The sequence below is a fragment of the Camelina sativa genome, chromosome 14 (assembly GCF_000633955.1).
Source record: "Camelina sativa cultivar DH55 chromosome 14, Cs, whole genome shotgun sequence".
Classification (NCBI taxonomy): Eukaryota; Viridiplantae; Streptophyta; class Magnoliopsida; order Brassicales; family Brassicaceae; genus Camelina; species Camelina sativa.
The window spans coordinates 6,585,805-6,607,763 of record NC_025698.1 but is presented as its reverse complement, the minus strand read 5'-3'; the positions used below and the strand labels follow the sequence as shown (position 1 = coordinate 6,607,763).

At 37.7% G+C, this 21,959-nt stretch overlaps 8 protein-coding genes across 11 annotated transcripts in view; 2 read left to right on the top strand and 6 right to left on the bottom strand.

The window, feature by feature from the left end:
* Positions 112-1,917, top strand: LOC104740041 (PLASMODESMATA CALLOSE-BINDING PROTEIN 3-like). The gene is made up of 4 exons (XM_010460545.2): positions 112-387; positions 511-753; positions 1,315-1,351; positions 1,437-1,917. Exons 1-4 carry the CDS (start codon positions 336-338, stop codon positions 1,720-1,722), a joined length of 618 nt encoding a protein of 205 aa, XP_010458847.1. The 5' UTR covers positions 112-335; the 3' UTR covers positions 1,723-1,917.
* On the bottom strand, positions 1,978-4,109 carry LOC104740042 (uncharacterized hydrolase YugF). The gene is made up of 10 exons (XM_010460546.2): positions 3,896-4,109; positions 3,634-3,731; positions 3,458-3,555; positions 3,322-3,371; positions 3,140-3,235; positions 2,940-3,029; positions 2,729-2,821; positions 2,555-2,650; positions 2,332-2,397; positions 1,978-2,255 (listed from the first exon to the last, which is right to left on the bottom strand). The coding sequence occupies exons 1-10, from the start codon at positions 4,058-4,060 to the stop codon at positions 2,103-2,105; spliced, it is 1,005 nt and encodes a 334-aa protein (XP_010458848.1). The 5' UTR covers positions 4,061-4,109; the 3' UTR covers positions 1,978-2,102.
* Positions 4,238-5,588, bottom strand: LOC104740040. The gene is made up of 2 exons (XM_010460543.2): positions 5,514-5,588; positions 4,238-5,353 (listed from the first exon to the last, which is right to left on the bottom strand). The coding sequence occupies exons 1-2, from the start codon at positions 5,543-5,545 to the stop codon at positions 4,474-4,476; spliced, it is 912 nt and encodes a 303-aa protein (XP_010458845.1). The 5' UTR covers positions 5,546-5,588; the 3' UTR covers positions 4,238-4,473.
* Positions 5,891-9,176, top strand: LOC104740038 (putative pentatricopeptide repeat-containing protein At1g13800). 3 transcript variants are annotated; one of them, XM_010460541.1, is made up of 3 exons: positions 5,891-6,076; positions 6,188-8,756; positions 8,846-9,176. In XM_010460541.1, exons 1-2 carry the CDS (start codon positions 5,938-5,940, stop codon positions 8,575-8,577), a joined length of 2,529 nt encoding a protein of 842 aa, XP_010458843.1. In that variant the 5' UTR covers positions 5,891-5,937; the 3' UTR covers positions 8,578-8,756; positions 8,846-9,176. The 3 variants fall into 3 exon arrangements, with proteins under 3 accessions (XP_010458843.1, XP_019090781.1, XP_010458842.1); XM_019235236.1 differs by having other exon boundaries at positions 5,891-8,756; positions 8,862-9,176; XM_010460540.1 differs by having other exon boundaries at positions 5,891-8,756.
* Positions 9,173-12,675, bottom strand: LOC104740039 (factor of DNA methylation 4-like). The gene is given in 8 exon segments (XM_010460542.2): positions 9,173-9,598; positions 9,696-9,905; positions 10,023-10,301; positions 10,304-10,324; positions 10,418-10,486; positions 10,569-10,750; positions 10,833-12,056; positions 12,591-12,675. Coding segments are annotated over 7 exon segments (2,211 nt in total). The 5' UTR covers positions 12,046-12,056; positions 12,591-12,675; the 3' UTR covers positions 9,173-9,361.
* Positions 16,764-17,567, bottom strand: LOC109128644 (uncharacterized mitochondrial protein AtMg00310-like). Its single transcript, XM_019235443.1, has one exon. The coding sequence runs from the start codon at positions 17,565-17,567 to the stop codon at positions 16,764-16,766; it is 804 nt and encodes a 267-aa protein (XP_019090988.1).
* LOC104740036 (F-box/FBD/LRR-repeat protein At1g13780-like) lies at positions 17,607-19,532 on the bottom strand. 2 transcript variants are annotated; one of them, XM_010460539.2, is made up of 4 exons: positions 19,375-19,532; positions 18,301-19,282; positions 18,063-18,203; positions 17,607-17,978 (listed from the first exon to the last, which is right to left on the bottom strand). In XM_010460539.2, the coding sequence occupies exons 2-4, from the start codon at positions 19,261-19,263 to the stop codon at positions 17,700-17,702; spliced, it is 1,383 nt and encodes a 460-aa protein (XP_010458841.1). In that variant the 5' UTR covers positions 19,264-19,282; positions 19,375-19,532; the 3' UTR covers positions 17,607-17,699. The 2 variants fall into 2 exon arrangements, with proteins under 2 accessions (XP_010458841.1, XP_010458840.1); XM_010460538.2 differs by having other exon boundaries at positions 18,301-19,275; positions 19,375-19,530.
* LOC104740035 (protein root UVB sensitive 3) overlaps positions 19,759-21,959 on the bottom strand; it is a 3,670-nt gene continuing 1,469 nt past the window's right edge. Inside the window, exons 7-15 of the mRNA XM_010460537.1 lie at positions 21,602-21,665; positions 21,392-21,475; positions 21,211-21,293; positions 20,985-21,114; positions 20,804-20,896; positions 20,540-20,678; positions 20,392-20,435; positions 20,107-20,294; positions 19,759-20,001 (exon numbers count right to left, since the gene is read on the bottom strand). Coding sequence (XP_010458839.1) covers positions 19,903-20,001; positions 20,107-20,294; positions 20,392-20,435; positions 20,540-20,678; positions 20,804-20,896; positions 20,985-21,114; positions 21,211-21,293; positions 21,392-21,475; positions 21,602-21,665 — 924 coding nt within the window. The 3' untranslated portion in view covers positions 19,759-19,902. The remainder of the gene's footprint in view (positions 20,002-20,106; positions 20,295-20,391; positions 20,436-20,539; positions 20,679-20,803; positions 20,897-20,984; positions 21,115-21,210; positions 21,294-21,391; positions 21,476-21,601; positions 21,666-21,959) is intronic.

The window sequence follows — 21,959 nt, the reverse complement described above, 5'->3', positions numbered from 1 at the left end:
TTTTTTTTTTTGTACGTTATAAAAATCAACCTATTATAAATTTATAATAATATATTTATCTTTTGAAAAAGGTTTATTTTATTTCAGTGTACAAGTCAATACAAAAGAAATCGTCGTTGGAATATTGGAACCAAAACACTTAACTTACAAGGTTTTATACAATGCTTTTATTTTTGTTTCTACCAATCTTTTATTAAACCACCTTTCATTTTCCAATACTCTTAAACTTCTGTACATCTCTCTCTCTCTCTCTAAAGCCATCATCTTTAGTTCTTGGTCTAAGGTCAAAGTTTCTTTTGTGGTTCTCCTAAACAGCGATCTTAGGACTAATCATCATGAACGTGTTTCTGGGTCTCTTGCTTCTCTTGGCCTTCACCAAATCTTCAAGTAAAGCTTTCTTCTTCTCTATTTCTAATTTAAATCTTATTTTCTTAATCAAACTTTCTGTAAAGGAATGATCTTTTCAAAATTTCATTTTAAAGCTAAATATATATATATATCTTTCTCTAGGTGCAATTTACTGTCTCTGCAAAGATGGAATAGGAGAGAAAGAGCTTCAAACAGCAATAGACTATGCATGTGGAACCTTAGCTGATTGTAATCCAATCCATGACAAGGCTCCTTGTTATCAACCTAACACCATCAAAAGCCACTGTGATTGGGCTGTTAATAGCTATTTCCAAAACGCAGCTCAAGTCCCTGGAAGCTGCAATTTCTCCGGCACTGCCACTACCAATCCAAACCCACCTTCAAGTAAAGTCAACCACCCCTAAAATTCTCTTAAGTCTTTTGATGACACAAAGTTGTGATCTTTAAAATGATGTTCTTTTTGNTTGCTTCTCTTGGCCTTCACCAAATCTTCAAGTAAAGCTTTCTTCTTCTCTATTTCTAATTTAAATCTTATTTTCTTAATCAAACTTTCTGTAAAGGAATGATCTTTTCAAAATTTCATTTTAAAGCTAAATATATATATATATCTTTCTCTAGGTGCAATTTACTGTCTCTGCAAAGATGGAATAGGAGAGAAAGAGCTTCAAACAGCAATAGACTATGCATGTGGAACCTTAGCTGATTGTAATCCAATCCATGACAAGGCTCCTTGTTATCAACCTAACACCATCAAAAGCCACTGTGATTGGGCTGTTAATAGCTATTTCCAAAACGCAGCTCAAGTCCCTGGAAGCTGCAATTTCTCCGGCACTGCCACTACCAATCCAAACCCACCTTCAAGTAAAGTCAACCACCCCTAAAATTCTCTTAAGTCTTTTGATGACACAAAGTTGTGATCTTTAAAATGATGTTCTTTTTGTGCAGATTTGGGTACTGGTTGCATCTTTCCTTCAAGCCCTAGGTTTGTATGATCACTTCCATTTAACTTTAAGCTGTCTGATTCACATTAAAACGTGAAGTTTACTTTGTTCACTATTTTATAACAGCTCCTCTACAAGATCACCTCCATCAACTACACCACCAACGGGAACAACTCCACCAACTGGAACAACTCCGCCCAACGGAACTACTCCAAGTACAGGGAATCCATTTCCAGGAACTCCGTTTCCTGGAACTCCTCCGGTGTTTGGTCCAACGGGAGTCTTCAACCCAGGCAACCCAGGCAGTGGTGCTTCAAGTTTGGTCATCTCCTCTGTTTTCAGACTCTGTTTCTCATCATTACTAGCGTTTCTATGGGGTTCTGATGTAAGGTTGGGATTTGGCCACGTGTAGAGAGACAACGACATGCACTTTTGATTCTATTATGGGTGGAACATGAAGCTTAGGCGTTTGTTGGGCTTTCGTTTATTATGTAAAGAGGTTGCTCTAATCGAATCTTGAGTAAAGAAAGAAAAAACAGAACATTAAATCTTAGTGATGAGAATGGAAACAAACGATTTCGGAAGTGATGAAGACTTCTCAACAACACTTTTGTTTTTTAAATTATATACAGCAATAATTATTTTGATCAATCATACAGTACAAGTGTGGGGAAATTGTTTAATTTATTAAAAAAAAGACCAACCAACAAGTGATGTATAAAAACTATACAATTTAAGAAGTTAAGAGTTTGGTAAGAAACACACCTTCAATAATTCCCAACCCCCAAGGCTCTAAGATATAGTTTCAACAACTTGCCTGCAACAAGTCTCTCTAACAAACTCTGTGATCAGTTTAGCCACAGTAGCCGGCTTTTCAACGTGGGGAAGATGTCCACAGTCTGATATTTGTGCCACTCGAGCGTTCGGTAATTCTCCGTGCAGTCTCTGCATTGACGAAGAAATGATTTAGAACTAGAGAGGCCATTTTAAATATAGTCATAGAGATAGAAAAAAATCTAACCCAAGCAAGCGTGTTGCTAATGATTTGGTCATCCTCTCCCCATATTATCAGTGTCTTCTGTGAAACCTGCAGAACATAATATTTTCAGAAGATTGCACCAGAAGATGAAGAGTAGAAAAAAGTAAAAGAAAAAGCAAACATAGAACATCAATGCATATTTTCTCTTCTAGATTTCATCTTTTCCACAATCTGAATGAACAAGAAATGATTTAAAAGAAAGTACCTTTTTTATAAGAGAAGTTACGTTGTATCCCCCGCTAGTCATAAAACTAACAGTTGCATCTTCCCACCAAGGATATAAACAATGCAAGCGACCAATCTAAGATTGGAGTTAAAGAGAAACAATCAGACTGAGAGTTAGTTTACCGATAAGAACTTCTAAGAGAGGCTAGTTTACCTTTGTCCAGTCCCAACTAGTTTCCAGTGTGATACCGTTGAAACAAATGAAGTTTACGTACAACCGTAATGGAATACTCTTCAGTAGATATACCTACAATCTCAAATTCATATACTCTTCAGTAGATATAATTGTGAAGAGTTTTACTCAGAGGATCATCCTCCAGAAAAATCAGGGGATTTATTATGTATAGAAGTTGATGAGAACTTACCCCAGCATAAGCTGCTGCTTTGGGTAAAGTTGCCAAGTCTCCAGTACCTTCAGCGTAAACGCTTGCGTCCATTAAAACCAAGGACTCAACCTGAAAATATTCACAGATTTCTTCTCATAGTCAATAACTGCAGAACATGTTTACTAATAAAACTCCTTTTATGAGAAATAATGAAAGCTCCTTAAGGATTCTACAAGTACCGCTTCTGGATGGTTGACTGCAATATCAATTGCGACAGCAGCACCGAGGCTCGGCCCAACCAAAACCACAGGCCTTTTAATATGAGTCTCCCAAAACTATGTATCCATCCATACAAGAAGAGCCAAATCAATTCCACTCAACTAACATGAAAATTACATAAGTAAAGGAAATGACTACAAACCTTGTAAAAATGCTCTCTTTTAGACGCTACATCACACGGTGGAAGTTTCCCTAAAAAGAGAAGCATGGGAAGTGAGCAATTTGCAAGTAAGAGAAAAAGGGAAAGGAAGTTAAAGAAAAGAGAGGGGGAAAAGAACCTAAATCAGAAAAACCCCAACCAAGGATATCAAATGCCCATGTTTCTAAACCAGCCTCTTCAAGCAATGGATAAGTGTATCTCCACTCTAAACAAGAACTGTTTACAAGAGTTTTTTTTAAAACTTAAGAGGTACCAGTACCACATAATCTGATTTGAGATCCAACAAAATAGTACCTATCAAATCCGTGCAGAAGCACAACAGGACTTGTTGTCTCGTTTCGTATCAGCGGTGTCACGCAACTGCTCATAATAGTTTTCTCAGTGAAGCTTACCTATGTGATTTTTAAATTAACTTAACAAGTCAATCAACTTAACTGTCACATGACCAAGTTGCAGCTAAGACAAGGTGACAAGCTCAAAATTCTCAATCATCATGAAAGGATCATACTTTCCGATTTGAAAAGATTTATATTATAGTTGTAAACGTGTCACTTACAGATACGGGAAGCCTCTCGATTCTGGTGGCGAGCTTCAAAGCAAACTTGTCTTTGATTCTCTCAACGTCGCTCGGCAAGAACGTCGGGAATTTCTCCGCAGCCACTTTGAACGGCCGTTTCAATTTGACAACCGGCCGAGAAACCGCCGTCGCCGTAGAGAGCATCGTGTAAGACGACGCGTCTCTCTCTAACTCTCTGTTTCACTTCGCTGGTTGGTTGGTACTTGATATAGAACAGATATGACACGTGGCAAATAAGTCCATCCTACGTGGCATAATCCCAACCACATAATCTTAGATACTACGGCTAATTGAGCTTCAATCCGACCGTCCAATACACACAATCGCAAATTTTAGATTTTCTATTAAGAGAACTTGAAAAGTGACCAAACCAATATTATGACGTAACAAAAGGCTGATGAAACAACAAGAAACAGAGTATACAATATGAAACATGTACTTAAAGCTCATCGCAAGAGCTTCATATCGTGTTTTCCACATTCCGAACGAAGCAAATAACATTCAAATGAAAGCAAGAAACATGGCTTTTTGTTTGGAGGTTCCACTCCACCAAAATCTCAATCTACAAGCTTCCCATCGATTTCATAGAACAAACGGTTAGAGCTTTCGCTGATTCTCTCAGATCCACGCATAATCTTCTTGCAATCTTGATGCCAATGATCCGGCATAAACTCTCTCAGCTTCACCTGAGGATCTTTTATATCAGTGTTATTGTACACTTCCCTTGCAGGTATAACATGCTTCTGCCAGAAATCAAACAGTGCAGGTCTCATATCCTCCCAAAACACGGTATCTCGCCAAACTCTGAAGAGACTGCTTCCTTTAGGAGTCCAACAATACAAATCCAACCAATCAGCATCCACTATCTCCATCAAACCTTGAAGTTGAGGAACACAGTTCCAAGGAACCTTCTTCCACGGATACACCACTTTCCCATTATAAAACGGGCATTTCACTTCTAACACACCGCTTGAAGTAACACCGTCTTTGACTACATTAATCACTCCATCAGGAGAAGCTCCTAACCAGTCTTCCTCAGGGCTTTCACCATTCTTATACACAAAGAACTCAGGCATGAGGATTTCGTTCCCCGTTAACTCGTTGTATCTCTCGAGTGCTTCGACCTCGTTATCAGTGTCCCAAAACGTAGCTCGGTTCCCACCGAACTGTTTCGATACCCCGATTTTTTCAAACCAAAGATTTCGTCTACCGTCAGGCCAAAACCCAATAGCACGTGAGAAATTACTAGCTGTTAGCCTATTCTTTCTCAAATCTTGCCAGTTCTTACGCCAGTGTTGAGTTGATTCCGTAACTGATGATGATGATTCTTTCTTTGATACTGTACTAACGATTTCGGATATTACCTTAGAATCAGACTCTGGTTCGCTATACGGAATGTGCAACAGACGATGACAATAAGCTAAATCATCACTGCCACTAAAAAAAAATCAAAAGATAAAAAATTTCCCTCAGATTAGTTTCAATTTGAAAACCGATTTCAAGCAGGCAAAAAATCAAAATTGAACCCCAATTTCGTGAGATTGCTATTACAAAACTCTGAACTAGATAAACTAATCAGACAGAGACTACAACTAACCGTGCACGCTTGTAAAAGATACGACGAAGCATATCGGCGACGGCACACCGGCGGTGAACAGACGAGATTTTGATTCTGAAATTTTTAAGGGTTTAAGGAAGTGAAGCGATTATGTTATAAACCTCAAACTGATAATGAGTGGGCCTTATTGGCCCAATCATTTAACGGGTCAGATTACGTTGGCCGTACGAGTTGAAACAATTTCACTTCGGTTTGATTCGGTATAATTTAATAGACACCTTACAATGTCCCAATGTTATTTCGGTTCGAGTTCGAATTGAAAAGAAATTACGGTTTATAACTCGGTTCAGTTCGGTTCGATTTATGTGAAAGTAAAACCCTGAGAAAATCTTTGGAGCTATACTGTGTCAGTTTCTCTTGGTCGGAAAATTCTCTGCTCAATTAGTGTCTCTCCGCTTCTTTCATGCGGGTTTTTCCGATTCCAATACTCTCACATGTGAGAGGATTGATTCGACGAGCACCCTCTTCGCGATTCTACGTAGTTTCGGCACTCGCCCGGAAGGAGAACCCTTCAATCTCACAGTCGGAGCAAGTGAAAGAAGGTAACTTTGATTGTAATGTGTTGGAGTTGAATGAAATTGGGGTTCTTCGGGTTTTGAATACTATGAAAGATGATCCTTTTCTTGCTTTGTCGTTTTTGAAACGAATTGAAGGAAATGGGGCTTTGCCTAGTCTCCAAGCTTATGCAGCTGTGATCAGAATCGTCTGTGGTTGTGGTTTGGATCAGAAGTTGAATCCTTTTTTTATGGGGTTCATTAGAAAAGGAGATGAGGGACGTGGTTTCACTGTCATGGAGTTGTTTAACGCCATTGGAGAAGCAGAAGTGTCATTGGTGTTGTTGACCCGGGTCTCCACTGCATTGGTTAAGGCTTATGCTAATCTTCAACTGTTTGATGAAGCTGTTGAATTTTTCTTCCGTTCTTATTATTCCCTAGGTCGTGCTCCGGATATAAAGGCTCTGAATTTTTTGTTGAGCCGTATGATTGCTTCTGGGAGAACTGATTTGGTGGTTGGTGTCTTCTGGGAGATTGAGCGGCTGGGGTTGGATGCGGATGCGCATACTTATGTGCTTGTGGTTAAAGCATTGTGTAGGAATGATGATACAGAAGGAGTAGAGAAGCTTCTTAGTAGACTGTTAAACTCAGAGACGAGGAACCCTTGCGTGTTCTATATGAATTTCATTGAAGGACTATGCTTAAATCAGATGGCAGGTATAGCTTATCTTCTTCTCCAACCATTGAGGGATGCAAATTTTTTGGTGGGAAAGAGTGTTCTTGGAATTGCATATCGCCAAGTGGTTCGTGGTTTATGTAATGAGATGAATATAGAAGTTGCTGAAAGCGCAGTTGTTGACATGGAGGAACTTGGGGTTGATCCGGATGTCTATGTTTACTCGGCGTTAATTGAGGTACATCGGAAGAGTATGAATGTACCTAAAGCTTTGGATATTTTTAACAAAATGGTGGAGAAAAGAGTAAGAATAAATTGTGTGATTGTAAGCTCAATCCTTCAGTGCTGTTGTCAGATGGGAAAGTTCTCGGACGTTTGTGATCTGTTTAAAGAGGTTAGAGAGATGAACATTCCTCTTGATAGGGTTTGCTACAATGTTGCATTTGATGCTTTGGGAAAGCTAGGCAAAGTAGACGAAGCCATTGAGTTGTTCCGAGAAATGAAGGTTGAAGGAATAGCTCCTGACGTCATCAACTACACGACTTTGATACGTGGTTGCTGTCTACAAGGTAAATGTTCTGAGGCCTTTGATTTGATGATTGAAATGGACGGAACAGGTAAAACACCTGATATTATTATATATAATGTACTTGCTGGTGGATTGGCTAGGAATGGTCTTGCAGTAGAGGCACTCGAAACTCTGAAACTGATGGAAGCTCGTGGGGTAAAACCCACTTATGTTACACACAACAGGGTCATTGAAGGCCTGATTGTTGCCGGTAAACTAGACGAGGCCGAAGCGTTCTATGAGAGTTTGGAACATAAATCTCGGGAAAATGATGCAAGTATGGTGAAAGGCTATTGTGAAGCTGGCTGTCTTGATCAGGCCTACGAAAGATTCATTAGACTGGAATTTCCTCTGCCCAAGAGTGTGTATTTTACTCTATTCACTAGTCTTTGCGCCGAGAAGGATTATATCAGCAAAGCTCAAGACTTACTGGATAGAATGTGGGAACTTGGAGTCGAACCTGAGAAGAGCATGTATGGAAGGTTAATTGGTGCTTGGTGTCGAGTTAATAATGTGAGAAAAGCCCAGAAGTTTTTTGAAATATTACTTAGTAAAGAGATTATCCCTGATTTGTTCACTTACACAATCATGATTAACACCTGTTGCCGGTTAAACAAGCTGAAGCAAGCCTATGCTCTTTTCCAAGACATGAAGAGGAGAGATGTCAAACCTGATGTAGTAACATACACAGTTTTACTCAATAGCATTCCAGAGTTGGATATGAAGAGGGAAATGGAAGCCTTTGATGTTAAACGAGACGTTGTTTACTACACAGTCATGATTAACAGATATTGCCAGTTAAACGACCTGGAGAAAGCCAAAACTCATTTTAAAGAGATGAAGAAGAGAGAAATCGTACCTGATGTGGTAACATACACAGTTTTGCTCAGTAACGATCCAGAACTGGATCTTACGAGGGAAATGAAAGCCTTTGATGTTAAACCAGATGTCTTCTACTACACGGTTCTGATTGATCGGCAGTGCAAGATGGGGGATCTTACAGAGGCAAAAAGAATCTTTGATCAAATGATCAAAAGTGGGGTGGATCCTGATGCTGCGCCTTACACAGCACTAATAGTTGGTTGTTGTAAGATGGGAAATCTTAAAGAGGCGAAAATGATATTTGATCTAATGATTGAAAGCGGGTTAAAGCCTGATGCTGTGTCGTACACAACGCTAATAGCTGGTTTTCGTAGGAATGGATCTGCACGTAAGGCGGTCACACTTATGAAAGAGATGTTGGCAAACGGGATTAAACCGACTGAAGCTTCCCTGTCTGTATTAAAGGCCAAGAGACTCAGATGATGATGAAGAACCTATATTTAAATGGTCAGGTGAGCATGTGGAAACACAGTTATAGGTCTTGAGAACAAAGTTCTTTGTCAATTGACAAGAAATGTGCTTCAGTTTTTGAGACTGGTATAATGAAGGGACGGAAAAAGAAAAAAGGCAGGACTGAAGCTTGTCACTGAGGAACCATAAAGGTAGAAACTTTGCTTATCACAAACCATTTTTTAGAAATAAATCCGGTTCAAGGAATAAGCTCGACTAATTCACAAAACTATCTCTGCAGGCATACAGTGATACAGGTAAAGCACAATGTGCGGATTGTGGCAATAACGTTGACAAGAAGGGTCAGGATTCATAAGCTCTGAAACAGTGGATTTTCAGCGCTCTGTTTGTACCCTGCATTTTCTTACTTATGGCGTCATCTCAACACAGGAAGTAATCTCCAGAAAGCATCACGACGACAGTATAAACTAACACGAAGTCCTTTTGATTGTAAATATTTGTAATACGTAGAAAGGTCAACTGTAATTCAATAACCAAAACAAGCCTTGTAATTCAATGGTGCATATAAGCATATTCATAAATCTGTGTAAATAAAACACCCATAATAAGTAGGTCTGTGATATATATGCATGCATGCAGCAGTTTAGAAAAGTGGAGGATTTAATATCTTAGTGGGGAACAACAAATCAAGTACATAACTATTCTTACTTTCTTAGTGGGGATAATCATAAAATCTTATCTAGTCTTAATAGTTATAAACAAGACAGGGTTCTTTTTTTCTTTTCTTAAGATTTGCTTATCTACGCTTCGGCTTCGGTTTCTTCTGTTTCCACAAGTTGACCAGATAAATAATTCCCTCCGTGAGAGTAGCTTTTCTGTTTTCTTTAAAATTCCAAAGCTCAGGCACTATGTACCTTCCACTGCCATTATACTCGTTCCTTTCTTTTAGCGCTTGTGTCACAGCTGCATACACTTCCTCCCCCAACTCTTTCCTCAGCTCTTGTAGCTTCTCATCTGCTTCATTCAGTTCTTCCTGCAAAATCGTTATAGTCTCTCTCATGTTCTTAAAATTGCAGAAGCTAAGATATCATCTAGAAGCACTGTTGGAAGAGAAAAACATGTATGTTTACCTTTGGGTTTCCATCTTTTACGACGACCTTTATCGGATGCCAAGCCGAGTCTCCCAAGTGCTCTTCCCACAAGGAATAGAGCTCTGCGGCTTTTTCATCAGCTTCTTTGGCTGGATATTTCTCTTTAGCTAGTTTTTGGAATGGTTTCTCATCCAATGCTCCCATTCTCTTCACACCAATGTAAGCTCGTACGGTTAACTGTCGCATTGACTGCATAGCTTAAACAACATTAGTAACAAGTACCAGAACATAAATGGCAAATCACTTATACTATCATCGGAGTGTTTGTTCTATCACGAATTACCAGGCAAAAACATGGAGGCTTACATTGATCAAAGCCTTGCGCGCATCCTGTAGCTCATCGTTAGTGTAGCCATGTTTTACAACAAGAGCTTGATAGATTGACTCTTGGAATTCCCACTCCTCTTCTTTGTCCTTCAGTTCTTCCTTTGTCGTTTCTATCATCTTCTTTATTATTGGATCTTCACTTTCACCTTCTTGCATGTGTCCCATGACCTGCAAGTCACCCCTCATACGCTCTATCTCTAGCTCCAATGCCTGCTCAGCATCGATCTGCTGCTCCAGCTCACGAACTTTCTTACTTTCTTACGTAATTCATCTTTCTCTCTCTGTAAAACAACAGCCAACGCCAACTTTACAACTATGACCAAAAATCAAACCGACAGCAACTTGAACATTAACTTTTAAAGCGTCTGGCCTACCTGTTGTTGTTCTGCCAACCTCATCATGTCTTCATCAGCTTTGTGTTGCTCTTGCATTGCCATTAAGTTCTGGCAGAAATTTCAGATTCCAAGAATTATTGCTAAGATCCAGATAGTGTAAGGTAAAGTTTGCAAAGCATGTGAATGTTACCTTTTGTTTTTGCCATTGAAGCTTTCTCCGCTCAGTCTTATTCTTAGCTTGACACGTATCTAGATATTTCTCCCGGTCTTCATATGCTTTCCTTTGAGCTTCCAGATGAAGAGAGGCGTTTTCATGTTCTTCGTAAACACTGGCCAAATAATCACGGGCAGTTTGCTGCATAATACTCATTTCTAGTCATTGAAAAGTAAACTAATCAGTTTCCAAATAAATACAAGACCAAGCAAAAATTCATATCATGGAAAGAGAACATACGTTCATTATGTCTGTCGATCATTTCATCCTTCTCTCTCATTCTTTTCTCAAGCGCTGAACTGGTTTCTTTGTATACGCTCTCCATTTGTTGAAGACTACTGCTTTGGGTCTCCAGTGTGTTTTCCAAGTTTGAGACCAGTGTCAATGTCTTTCTTTGATCTTCTGCCTCTTTACCAGAAACACTCTTCAAGTCGCCTTGTTTCCTGAGGTGGTCACCAATATAATGTCCTGAATAGTAGTCATCTTGTTTTGCTACCCAACCATAAAGTTTATCACCTCGATAACGAGTGAGATCATAGTCTCTCTTCCCACACTGATTCACTTCAAAGTGTTTCTCAAACATGGTCGCGTTTCTGAAACCGTCCCAATCTTTACCAAAGTCAACAATAGCAAAACCAGTAAAACCAAGTCTTCCGTTCCACAGTGGCGTGACTTTGTTGGGATTAAACCCTTTGCTGACCATATCTTCCCTTATCTTGCTTCCACTCTCACCAGCATACCTTCTTGTTTTCTCATTAAAAATTCTTTTGATGTTCGCCAGGATACCTTTCCAGGGATGCACAAACATCTGATCCCCATTACCAGCAGCCAAAGAATCCAGCCTCTGAGGATATTCTGGAGAAAACATAACACCATGGCTGAGACCAATCTGTTGGACAGGTTCTTCTTCCTCTTTCACACCAGCAATTAGGCAAGGTCTTTTGGCAGGGTATGATTTGTCTTCATTGCTAAATGAGGAGTTTGGTTTATCAGAAAATTTTGGTCTTTCTCCACCACTTAGTCCAGGATCATCTGCTGAGACAGACTTCGGTTCAGCTTGAGCAGTATATGGTGAACTAGAATTTTCAATCAGTTCTCCTTCTTCAAAAGTTGACAAAGTAGATATCCACTTTCCAGTTAAATCCTCTTTAGGAAGAGAAGAGCTATCTGGATTTGGAGTAGAATCGGGACTTTCCCGAGGGCGGAGATACTTGCTCATATATCTCTCGAGTGCTAAATGTCTAGCTTTCTCTCGGCCATCCTTAGTGCGGGAACTACCGCCAATACCAGAAGCATGTCGAAGCAAGTCATCAAACTGGTAATCACGCTTTCGATCTCTGTAGCAGAAGGGACATCTAAACAGAGACTCTGAGAATTTGACCTTCCTTGTACCATCTTTCATTTCACTGTAGTATCTGTACTCCAAATCCTCCAGCTCTCTTCTGGAATACATTGCAACCCTACCTACAACACAAACAAACCACAAACCATCCATCCCATAATTTCCACAGTAAGCCAAAAGAAGCTGGTATAGCAAAAATTTGAATTATATATTCATCAAGTCCCATGATGATGATGGTAGCATAAACCCCTTATACTAAAACCCTGAAATTGACTAAACCCAATTCCAGAAACCTAATAAAAATCACAACTTTTCAACACCTAGAGGAAGAAGACGAGTAAGACAACGGCCCAGTAAATTACTAAAGATGAGAAACAAAACTAGTGAAAACCCTAACAATTAACCCAACTGCATTTCTCTAACACCCAAAAGGGATAACAAAGATCAGAAGAACAAAATGGAAATTGCGTATCTCCAGATCACATACACGACGAAGTGAGACACTAAAATGGACCAACGAAATGACACATAGACATAAGAGAATTTCACGGAAACAGTTTTTTAAAAAAAAAAAAAAAGACAAAATTCGTAAAATGTCTGTAAAATAAGAGCTGTTAAGAAAGATAAGCGAGACGTAGGGGGAGGATGAAGCAAACCTTTGAAAAGTGCCGCCACGAAGAACGGCGACGAGTCTCCCTTTCAATCAGGTGGGGGAGAGATAGAGACGCGTAAACCGTGACTGGAAAGAAAAGAGTGAAAAAGACGAAAAAGAATTGGAACACTCCCATTTAGCGTGTTCTATACTGGTCTGGAATCGTCATATCTAAACCAAACCTAACCAAAACTACATTCTCATTTAACCGAAATTGAAATTGACTGAGTTTGATTATTTCGTACCGAATTAATCGAGCAGGTACAGGATGAATGTATGTAATTTCATAATCGAAAGTTTTTCCAAGCGAGATTGAATCAAGAGATCTTCATATGTTGTACCACAATTTCTCATAACAAATTAATCGAACCGGAATCGAACATTGTAGAAATTAAATTGTTATTGACTGGGTGAACACGAGTTTCTGACTATAAAACAAGCGTGTCCCTTTCATTGGTTCAGTTCATAGCTGATACTTAGAGGGTCCCAAAGCTTCCTATTCCTATTCGACCAATGACCAATGTTCAACGTTCCTACTCATTGGCCAATAACAAATGATCAATTTTTTTTTTTTTTTACCGTTCTCTTTTCAATTTTATTAATAACTAAATAATATCTCACGCATCGCGTGAATTTAAAATTAATATAACAAAATATAATTATATACTTTTAAAGAAGTTTAATAATTTATTGATTAAATTAATTATTTAATAGTTTATATTACATAAATATTCTTTTAAATAAGTATTTTTCAAAGTTTTTACAAAAATTATAAAAAATTCCCTTAATTATGGTTTTATAGCTTTCTTAGTTCTTTTAATAGTTTTTCCACTGTCCAACAAATGCAAGAAAATTTATTTATTATTTATTATATCATTTAGATTCATTATAAAAATAAATATTATTTGAGATGATGTTTTTTTCGAGATGATTTAAGAAGTTATATATAAAAATTATATGGAAAATGATTCAATTATACCAGTATAAGTGAGCCAAAACTTAACTTTTATATATTTACAATTCACAATAATTTGGTCTTAATAAATTAATATAAATATATTATATATATATATGTGAATTAACTATATACTGATAAATGCTATATGATTAGAATAATATTAATAAGTGAATAAAAATTGAAAATAGATACATCATAATTTCATGTGAATTATTTATCTTAAAATAAATAAAAATAAAAGAAAAATAGAAATTACGCCACATATCTTAAGGATGCCAAGTATAATTGAAAGTAAAACTATACATCTTGATGTTTATACTATAGCAATAATATATATATGTAATACTAATATCCCAAAAAAAAATAAGAACAATTTAGATGATAGAAAAGTTAAATATTTCATCATATTTTAAAACAAAAATATCAGATATATATATATATATATATATATCATATCTTACATATATATCATACACACATGTTGAACTTAACACATATTGAACTCTTACATAAATTATATAAGAATTACAAAAATGCAATAATTAAATATTAATATCTTTTATTATTTATTCTATTTTTAATTGTCATTAATTATTCATTAGAATGTTATAAATACTATGAAGGTGGAAAAAATAACATAAACACAAATAAATAGTTGCACTTAATTAAAATTTAGTGCCTTAAAATATGGATTTGATTACGAAATATTTGATAGAATATGTAAGTTAATAAAATATGTGAAAAATTCATCAAAATAAATTTATTGTGAATAGAAAAACAATTTGTATATTAGCTTTATTCACAATAAATTTTTTATATTCAATTTTTTATGTTTAAACAATTTTTTCAAGCTAATCAAATTGTAAATTTAAATATACTTTTTGTTCTCTATTAAAATGAAATATGTATTCAGTTATTTCTCTATAAATATTTATAAATTTTATATATTAAAATATATTTTAGTTTATTGTAATTAGAGTGAAATTACAAAACACATTATTAATCATATTATGTGAATTATTTCTATTAAGTGAAGAAATAAAACAGAAAATTATTATTGGAAATTTTGGTTAAAAAGTAGAAGAAAAATTGAACAACTTATAATATTACTTTGATTCAAGTTTTTTTTTTTTACATATGTTAACTCTTTAGGTGATAGGTGTCAAGTTTCTAGAAAAAAGTTTTAGAATAAACTCTATATTAAAATATACTTTAGTTTATTATAATTAGAATAAAATTACAAAATAAATTAATAATCATATTATGTGAATTATTTATATTTTTTTTTAACACTTAAACTGCATTTATTGAATAGAAATATTTGGACATGGGTGAAAATTTGAACGAATACAGATAGGAATAGATAAATGAAGAATGTAATCTTGAGTTTGAGAACGTTAAACTTTAGCCAGCTTGTCAGCAAGTAGATTTGCAGAACGAGGTATCCATTTGAAAGCAAATGATTCGAACCGGAAAGCCCATCCTTTTATATCTTGTATCCAGTTGAAGATGTTGAATCATGTGTTGTTACCATTGAGCATATTGACCAAAACTTGATTATCACCGTTGAAGATGACTTTAGGAACCGCTTAGCCAACATTGTTTGATGGCATAAGATAGACTTATACACTCTTCTTCAAGGGCTGATGATACAGGTGGTCATGTTACCTGTCCTGCCTCCTTAAATTGACCTTGATCATCTCGTACAATCCAAGCTGCATTGGGTCGTCTGTCTCTGTCTATGAAACTTCCATCATAGTTGCATTTCAGCCAGCCAGGCGGGGGTTTTTGCCACGAGTTTGGTGTAGGCGGGTCTCTTTGATTATTGTTAACATTGGAAGTAGTATTGCATCGTCTGGTATCAATTGTTAGCCATTCTTCTGTTTCCTGTATGGCTTCTCTAAGTTCCCGTTGCCAAGGGTTATTCTTATACTGGAATGTGAGCTTATTGCGACTTGTCCAAATCTTCCATAGTATCCAAAACGGTAAATGTGCGAGCCTATCATAGAATCGCCGATGCTTATGGAAATCAAAAATTGCTTTGAGTTTGGTTTCAATCGAAGCTCTTGGATCCAGGAGACATCTGATTGGAATATTTGATCCACGCCAAATCTGCTGTGCATGAGGGCATGAGAAGAAGAGATGTTATGTTGTTTCAATCACATTGGTGCATCGCTTACAGAGGGGGTTTGCAGGAATATGTCTTCTCTCTAGTTCAGCACCTGTTGCTAAGGCTCTTGATAAAAGTCTCCATAAGAAATGCTTAAATTTCGGAGGAGTTCTTGTTTTCCAGATTTCGCTCTTCAAACGTGGATCACCATCAGGTGGTCTAGCATGATTCTGTTCCGGAAGATGTGTTGCCAGCCAATATCCTGATTTCACTGTGTAAAAGCCATTGTCAGAGTAGTGCCATCCAAGGTAATTATGCTGCTGCCAGAAGCTTGTTTTTATGGAGAGGACCCGATTTATATCATCTCGATGTATTCTTTGATGTACTAACTGTTCGTTATTTAGCAAGTTATTTACAGAAGGAGATCTCATCAGGTTGATTGTCTTGAGCTTTCCTTGGCGGACGTGGGGGATGGGTTAATAACCATGGATCAGACCAAGTAGCTATTTGATNTATTCTTATACTGGAATGTGAGCTTATTGCGACTTGTCCAAATCTTCCATAGTATCCAAAACGGTAAATGTGCGAGCCTATCATAGAATCGCCGATGCTTATGGAAATCAAAAATTGCTTTGAGTTTGGTTTCAATCGAAGCTCTTGGATCCAGGAGACATCTGATTGGAATATTTGATCCACGCCAAATCTGCTGTGCATGAGGGCATGAGAAGAAGAGATGTTATGTTGTTTCAATCACATTGGTGCATCGCTTACAGAGGGGGTTTGCAGGAATATGTCTTCTCTCTAGTTCAGCACCTGTTGCTAAGGCTCTTGATAAAAGTCTCCATAAGAAATGCTTAAATTTCGGAGGAGTTCTTGTTTTCCAGATTTCGCTCTTCAAACGTGGATCACCATCAGGTGGTCTAGCATGATTCTGTTCCGGAAGATGTGTTGCCAGCCAATATCCTGATTTCACTGTGTAAAAGCCATTGTCAGAGTAGTGCCATCCAAGGTAATTATGCTGCTGCCAGAAGCTTGTTTTTATGGAGAGGACCCGATTTATATCATCTCGATGTATTCTTTGATGTACTAACTGTTCGTTATTTAGCAAGTTATTTACAGAAGGAGATCTCATCAGGTTGATTGTCTTGAGCTTTCCTTGGCGGACGTGGGGGATGGGTTAATAACCATGGATCAGACCAAGTAGCTATTTGATGACCGTCACCAACTGTAAAACGTAAACCTTTGCGGAGGAGATCTCTACCAATGAGCAATGATTTCCAGCCAAAAGAAGGTTGAACACCATCATTTGCTTCAAGGATACCAGAGTTTGCGAAATACCTACCTCTTAGTGTTCGTGTCAGTAGACTATTGGGGTTTTGGAGGATACGCCATGCTTGCTTAGCTAGTAAAGCATCATTGAATTTATCTATATCCCTAAAACCAAGCCCTCCCTCCCTCTTTGAGTATTTCATTCTATCCCAAGCTACCCAATGAGTTGCAAAACCTTGATGTTGTGAGTTCCACCAATAGTGGGCAATGATCCGTTCTATATCCTCACAAATTCCTTTTGGGAGTTTAAAGCAGTTCATTGTATAAACTGGCATAGCCATTGCTATTGCTTTTAAGAGAATTTCTTTACCTCCCTGGGAGAGAAATTTGTTGTTCCATCCCTTTGTTTTGCCTTTAACATTCTCGATGATGAATTGGAAGAGTTCAATCTTCTTGCGACCAAATTGTTCGGGGAGACCAAGGTATTTGCCGCATCCTCCTTCATTATGTATCTGAAGCACATGTCTTATATGGGTTTTGGTTGGCTCACTTACTCTTTTTCCAAACGTTAAAGACGATTTACGTGTGTTGACTTGTTGTCCTGAAGCCCGTTCGTATTGTGTAAAAATCTCCTTGATGGCCATACATGAACTCATACATGAACTTATATTAAAGTGAAGAAATAAAACAGAAAATTATTGGAAATTATGATTAAAAAGTAGAAGAAAACTGAACATCTTGTAATATATTTGAAACAAAGATTGGAACTGAGAAAATCAGGCAATGATAATTTGACATGTTGGAGAACATTTTGTGAGATTATTAAGCTCCTCATAGATATCTGTATCCGAATAGTATTGAGGACAACCCATGAACCTCAGAGTCAGTTTCTTGAGGACTGCTGAGTTTTCAAGAAAGTAGCTCGCTGTTTTCATCTCCTCTTTCCCCCAGTCAAACAATCGTTTCACCTCAAGAAACTCGAGAGCCGATACCAAACACTGAGGCACATTTACGAGTTTGAATTCCTCCGTCTTCTCCTTCACATAAGGAATCTCCTGCAAACATCAGGGTATTCCAATTTATAAACCATCCACAAAAACCACAATGCTGTTAAGCCAAAAGCCCTAAAAAGGTTATACCAAGATTAAGTGTTTCAGGTTCGGGAGACTCTCAAGAAAGACTGGCAAAAACTGTATGAAGGAGCTGGGGAACACAGCATGTAAACGAGATAAGTTGTTGAATTTGGGAATCACTCCTACTTTTGAGTAAAGACCAAGGACCTGCAACAACAAGCAAAGGAGAAAGGATACTAGTGAGTGAGAGTTTTTCCAATCAGACAAAAGACAAAGAAGTGTTGTATAAACATATATATATTACCTTCACCGTTTGATGAGAGATGGTCATATGTCTAACACTAGATATCCCAGTGAGAAAATCACAGACTTCATTTCTCTTTGATAAGTCCTCGGAATCAAACATCCGGCCAGACTCGACAATGAATTTGATATGAAGATCAACCATGAACAAAGAAGTCAGGTTCTTTACCACGATTCTATCAAAATGGTCTTCTTTGAGACTCATATACTCTAAACCTGGAGCATCAATCTCAAACGTCTGAACCACTCCCAGATTACCATAACACCCATACTCAACCGGAGCAGTAAACCTCTTCAGGCTCCTAGATCTCACACGCGTAACCACCGATTCATCATCATTAATATCCTTTACATAGGTGAGTTCTTCAAGAACAGGACAACCTGAGACGAGCCTCTCCAGATTCATAGTACTACCACCACTACCACTACTACGCCATCTAAGTCCTTGAAGATGCATGAATCTGAGACAAGGCATGTAAACTAAACCCTCAGGTTCCCAAAGACCAGAACACAAAAGCTTTAAAGAAACCAAAGTCTTGCTGGTATAGAGATTCAAAGGCATGAACTCGATACAAGGATAAACAAGACCGTCATCAGCATCTTGATACAATGTATTGCTCTTCACATCTAGAACACGAACCCCGCGGCTAACCGCATCACCGATCCGATCCTCGAACTGGGGGATCTGATCTCTACTGTAATCAACCTTGAATTTAAGAAGGCGTGAATCAGGGTTGAACTGGAGAAACCTGTCGATGAAAGTAACCATCTCAAGCTCGTTCTGGTTTTTGAAAGGGAAATCACAGCAGTTTAAGTCAAGCCCAGGGACATGTAGCCATAGATTCTTCCACCTAGTCGATAAAACGCTCGTCTTCACCGAATCTTTCGTCGGAAGGTGTAGGAGTATTTGAGTTATCAAAGGATCCGGTAGTTCGCTAAATCTATCGTCACGAGGCATCATCATTCACCCTAAGAGCTAAGAGCATGAACCCAAAAAAAAAAAAAACTAACTTAATCGGAATTCCAAAATCTAGGGTACACAAAAATTCGATTTTGTAAAAACAAAAAGACTCACCGTGGATTCGATTCGCCGGCTGGGATTGTTAACCGGAGTTGTTGCGGGTTTAAGCGATGAACTGGATAATGTGAGGACTGAGGAGGATTCAGAAACTGGTAATTTATTTACGTTCGAAGCGATTCCAATGCCAGTTTTTGCGGAACGGAAAAAAAAAAAACGGTTGGCTTTATTATTACCGCCGATCGGTTCATCTCTTATAACCAAAGTCGAACCGAACACCTAAAATCTCGGTTCGGTATGGTTCGGTTCGATTTTATCCCAGGCCTGAAACACTCAAAGTCCCACATTTACTGACCTACTACTGATCTTGGTTGATTTTGAGTAGCCTATATTGGATTTGTTAGTTTCTTGATCTACGTAAAATTGACTGAGATCCATGTAAAGTAGTTTGGAGAAATAAATATGTAACAAAACTTCAAAAGCCTATGATCCAACCTACTATAGAATATGGAAACCAAGAACTAACATATCAGTTTCTAGTACTTTGCCAAACAATTTTGATCTTAAAAAAAAGGCGATAAAGCTTCAGTCGATCTTAGCACCGGAAGTGTGAGATATCCAATTTGCTCTCCAAGTAATGGAAGGTGAAAGAAGACGTTCTGTTTTCCAACCTCCTGATCTTAGCTACATAGTGGGAAGAAGAAAAAAAGAAGAAGTGAATAATCAAAACTTAGAACAATCACTTTCATGTCATGAAAACACCAGCTTCGTCATAGTGATCTATATTACCTTGTGGAGAAATTCGCCATAGTGTTTATCCATCCAAGCTTCTCCTTCCGAATAGAAAGATGTGCTTTTTCCCATAAGGTTTGCCAAAACCATCGCGTGTATATACGATTTCAACACATCTGCGGCCGCTGAATCTTTGTGCAAGATCACACTAACATTTCCCTTTCTGTGCGCCAATAAGTACTTAGCTGCAGGAGTGTGCCACAGACAAGAACCGAGCTTAAGTCAAATTAGACGGAGAAACTAATGTCCCTGAAAGATTATGGAAACAGAAATCAATCTAACCATTTTTGTATGAAGAAGCTCCAACACCGTTTAACAGCTGCATCCTGCACATAATATTGTCAACCTCAAACCGATTCTTTCCCTAAACCAGCGACAATCTATTCTCTTTTTGAACCATCATCTGTTTTGTTTGAAGTATTGAACTTACATCTCTAGACGAGGAAGAGAAGAAACTCTTACTCCTAAGTGCACTCTCTTATGCAATATTTTTGAATCAGTTGATCTCAGTGAAGTGGCCCACACAGGCAATACACCCTCCATTGAAGAAACCTGTTCGGGAGAGAGAACTGGCGACATGTTTAGTTAAAGAAAGTTACTGATATATGATGCAGTGATGACTGATGAAGAGGAACCAGTTAAGAACAAAGGAAAGTCACTGAAACGTTCTAAAAATCAATAACACTTAAACTACCTTGGCCAGTTTGCATGAAATGTGTTAGAAGAATCGAACTCCTTTCGAAGTTTAGTGAAGTCAATACAAGACACCGGACAGCTTTATAGTTTGCTAAAAAAATAAGAAAGGGAAACAGTAAATACAAATAATTAGAGAAATTCTGATCTGATCTAGGCTTTAACCTTCATTTGTAACTTACCATACATATGAAACACTGTGAGAGAGAGGAACGAAAACCAAATAGCCAAAGGGTTTCCAGAGGTAAACCGAGCTAGCAGCATTCCCAATGACATCCCCATCATAGTTGCCATAGTCTCTTGGCTTCCTTCCTTTCAATAAATAAAGTAGAGATAAAAAAAAAACTACTAAGAAGTTTACATTTATAGTTTTCTAAAATCATTTACAGTGAAAAAAAGTTCAAATACCTTAGCAGATATATCCGCTGCATTCTCTTGGAGAGCAAAGTGCTGAGTTAGAGCTGCTCTGGTTGCTCCACTTGCAACACCAGCTAATTCAAGTAGTGGAGATCGAAAAACGTTAAAAACCGATGTATCAATCAAAGAGGAAATCTCAAGTTCAGTGTTTGATGCAAGTAATGAAACTCACTAAATGATCTTGATAGGCTCCCTAAGCAAACCACAATGATGAAGGCAGATGGAAACAAAGGAGAAAGAAGGTCCATTAGCATCCCTGCAATAAAAGCAACAAACTTGATATTATTCAAAGACTCTGAGAACCAAATGAGGGCAATGATTGTCAAGTGTAAATGTGGCAACTAACTAAACTGGTGTGATGAAAGAAAACAATAGAACATACCAATATCATTCATAAGGTCAGCAACAAGACGCCACATTTTTGCATTACTATCCAGGTTGGAACCCTGAAGAACAGAACATCAGACAATTCCCACATTTTACGAAAGGCTGATATTGATACTCAGCATATAAAGAGCATCAATTGCTGATAGGAAAACATCAAAATTTTCATAAAACAAAGGGAAGAAGAGGAAAAGGGAAGTTTTGTCAAAAAAAATAAAGAGGAAAAGGGAAGTAGAATCGATATGTATATGGTTGAGCAGAATCTACAATATAGGCACCTGATAAAATGTGAACAATATGCCTCCAAGCATCCCAGTAAAATCCCTCAGAAACCACTGCATATTACAAACAAGATA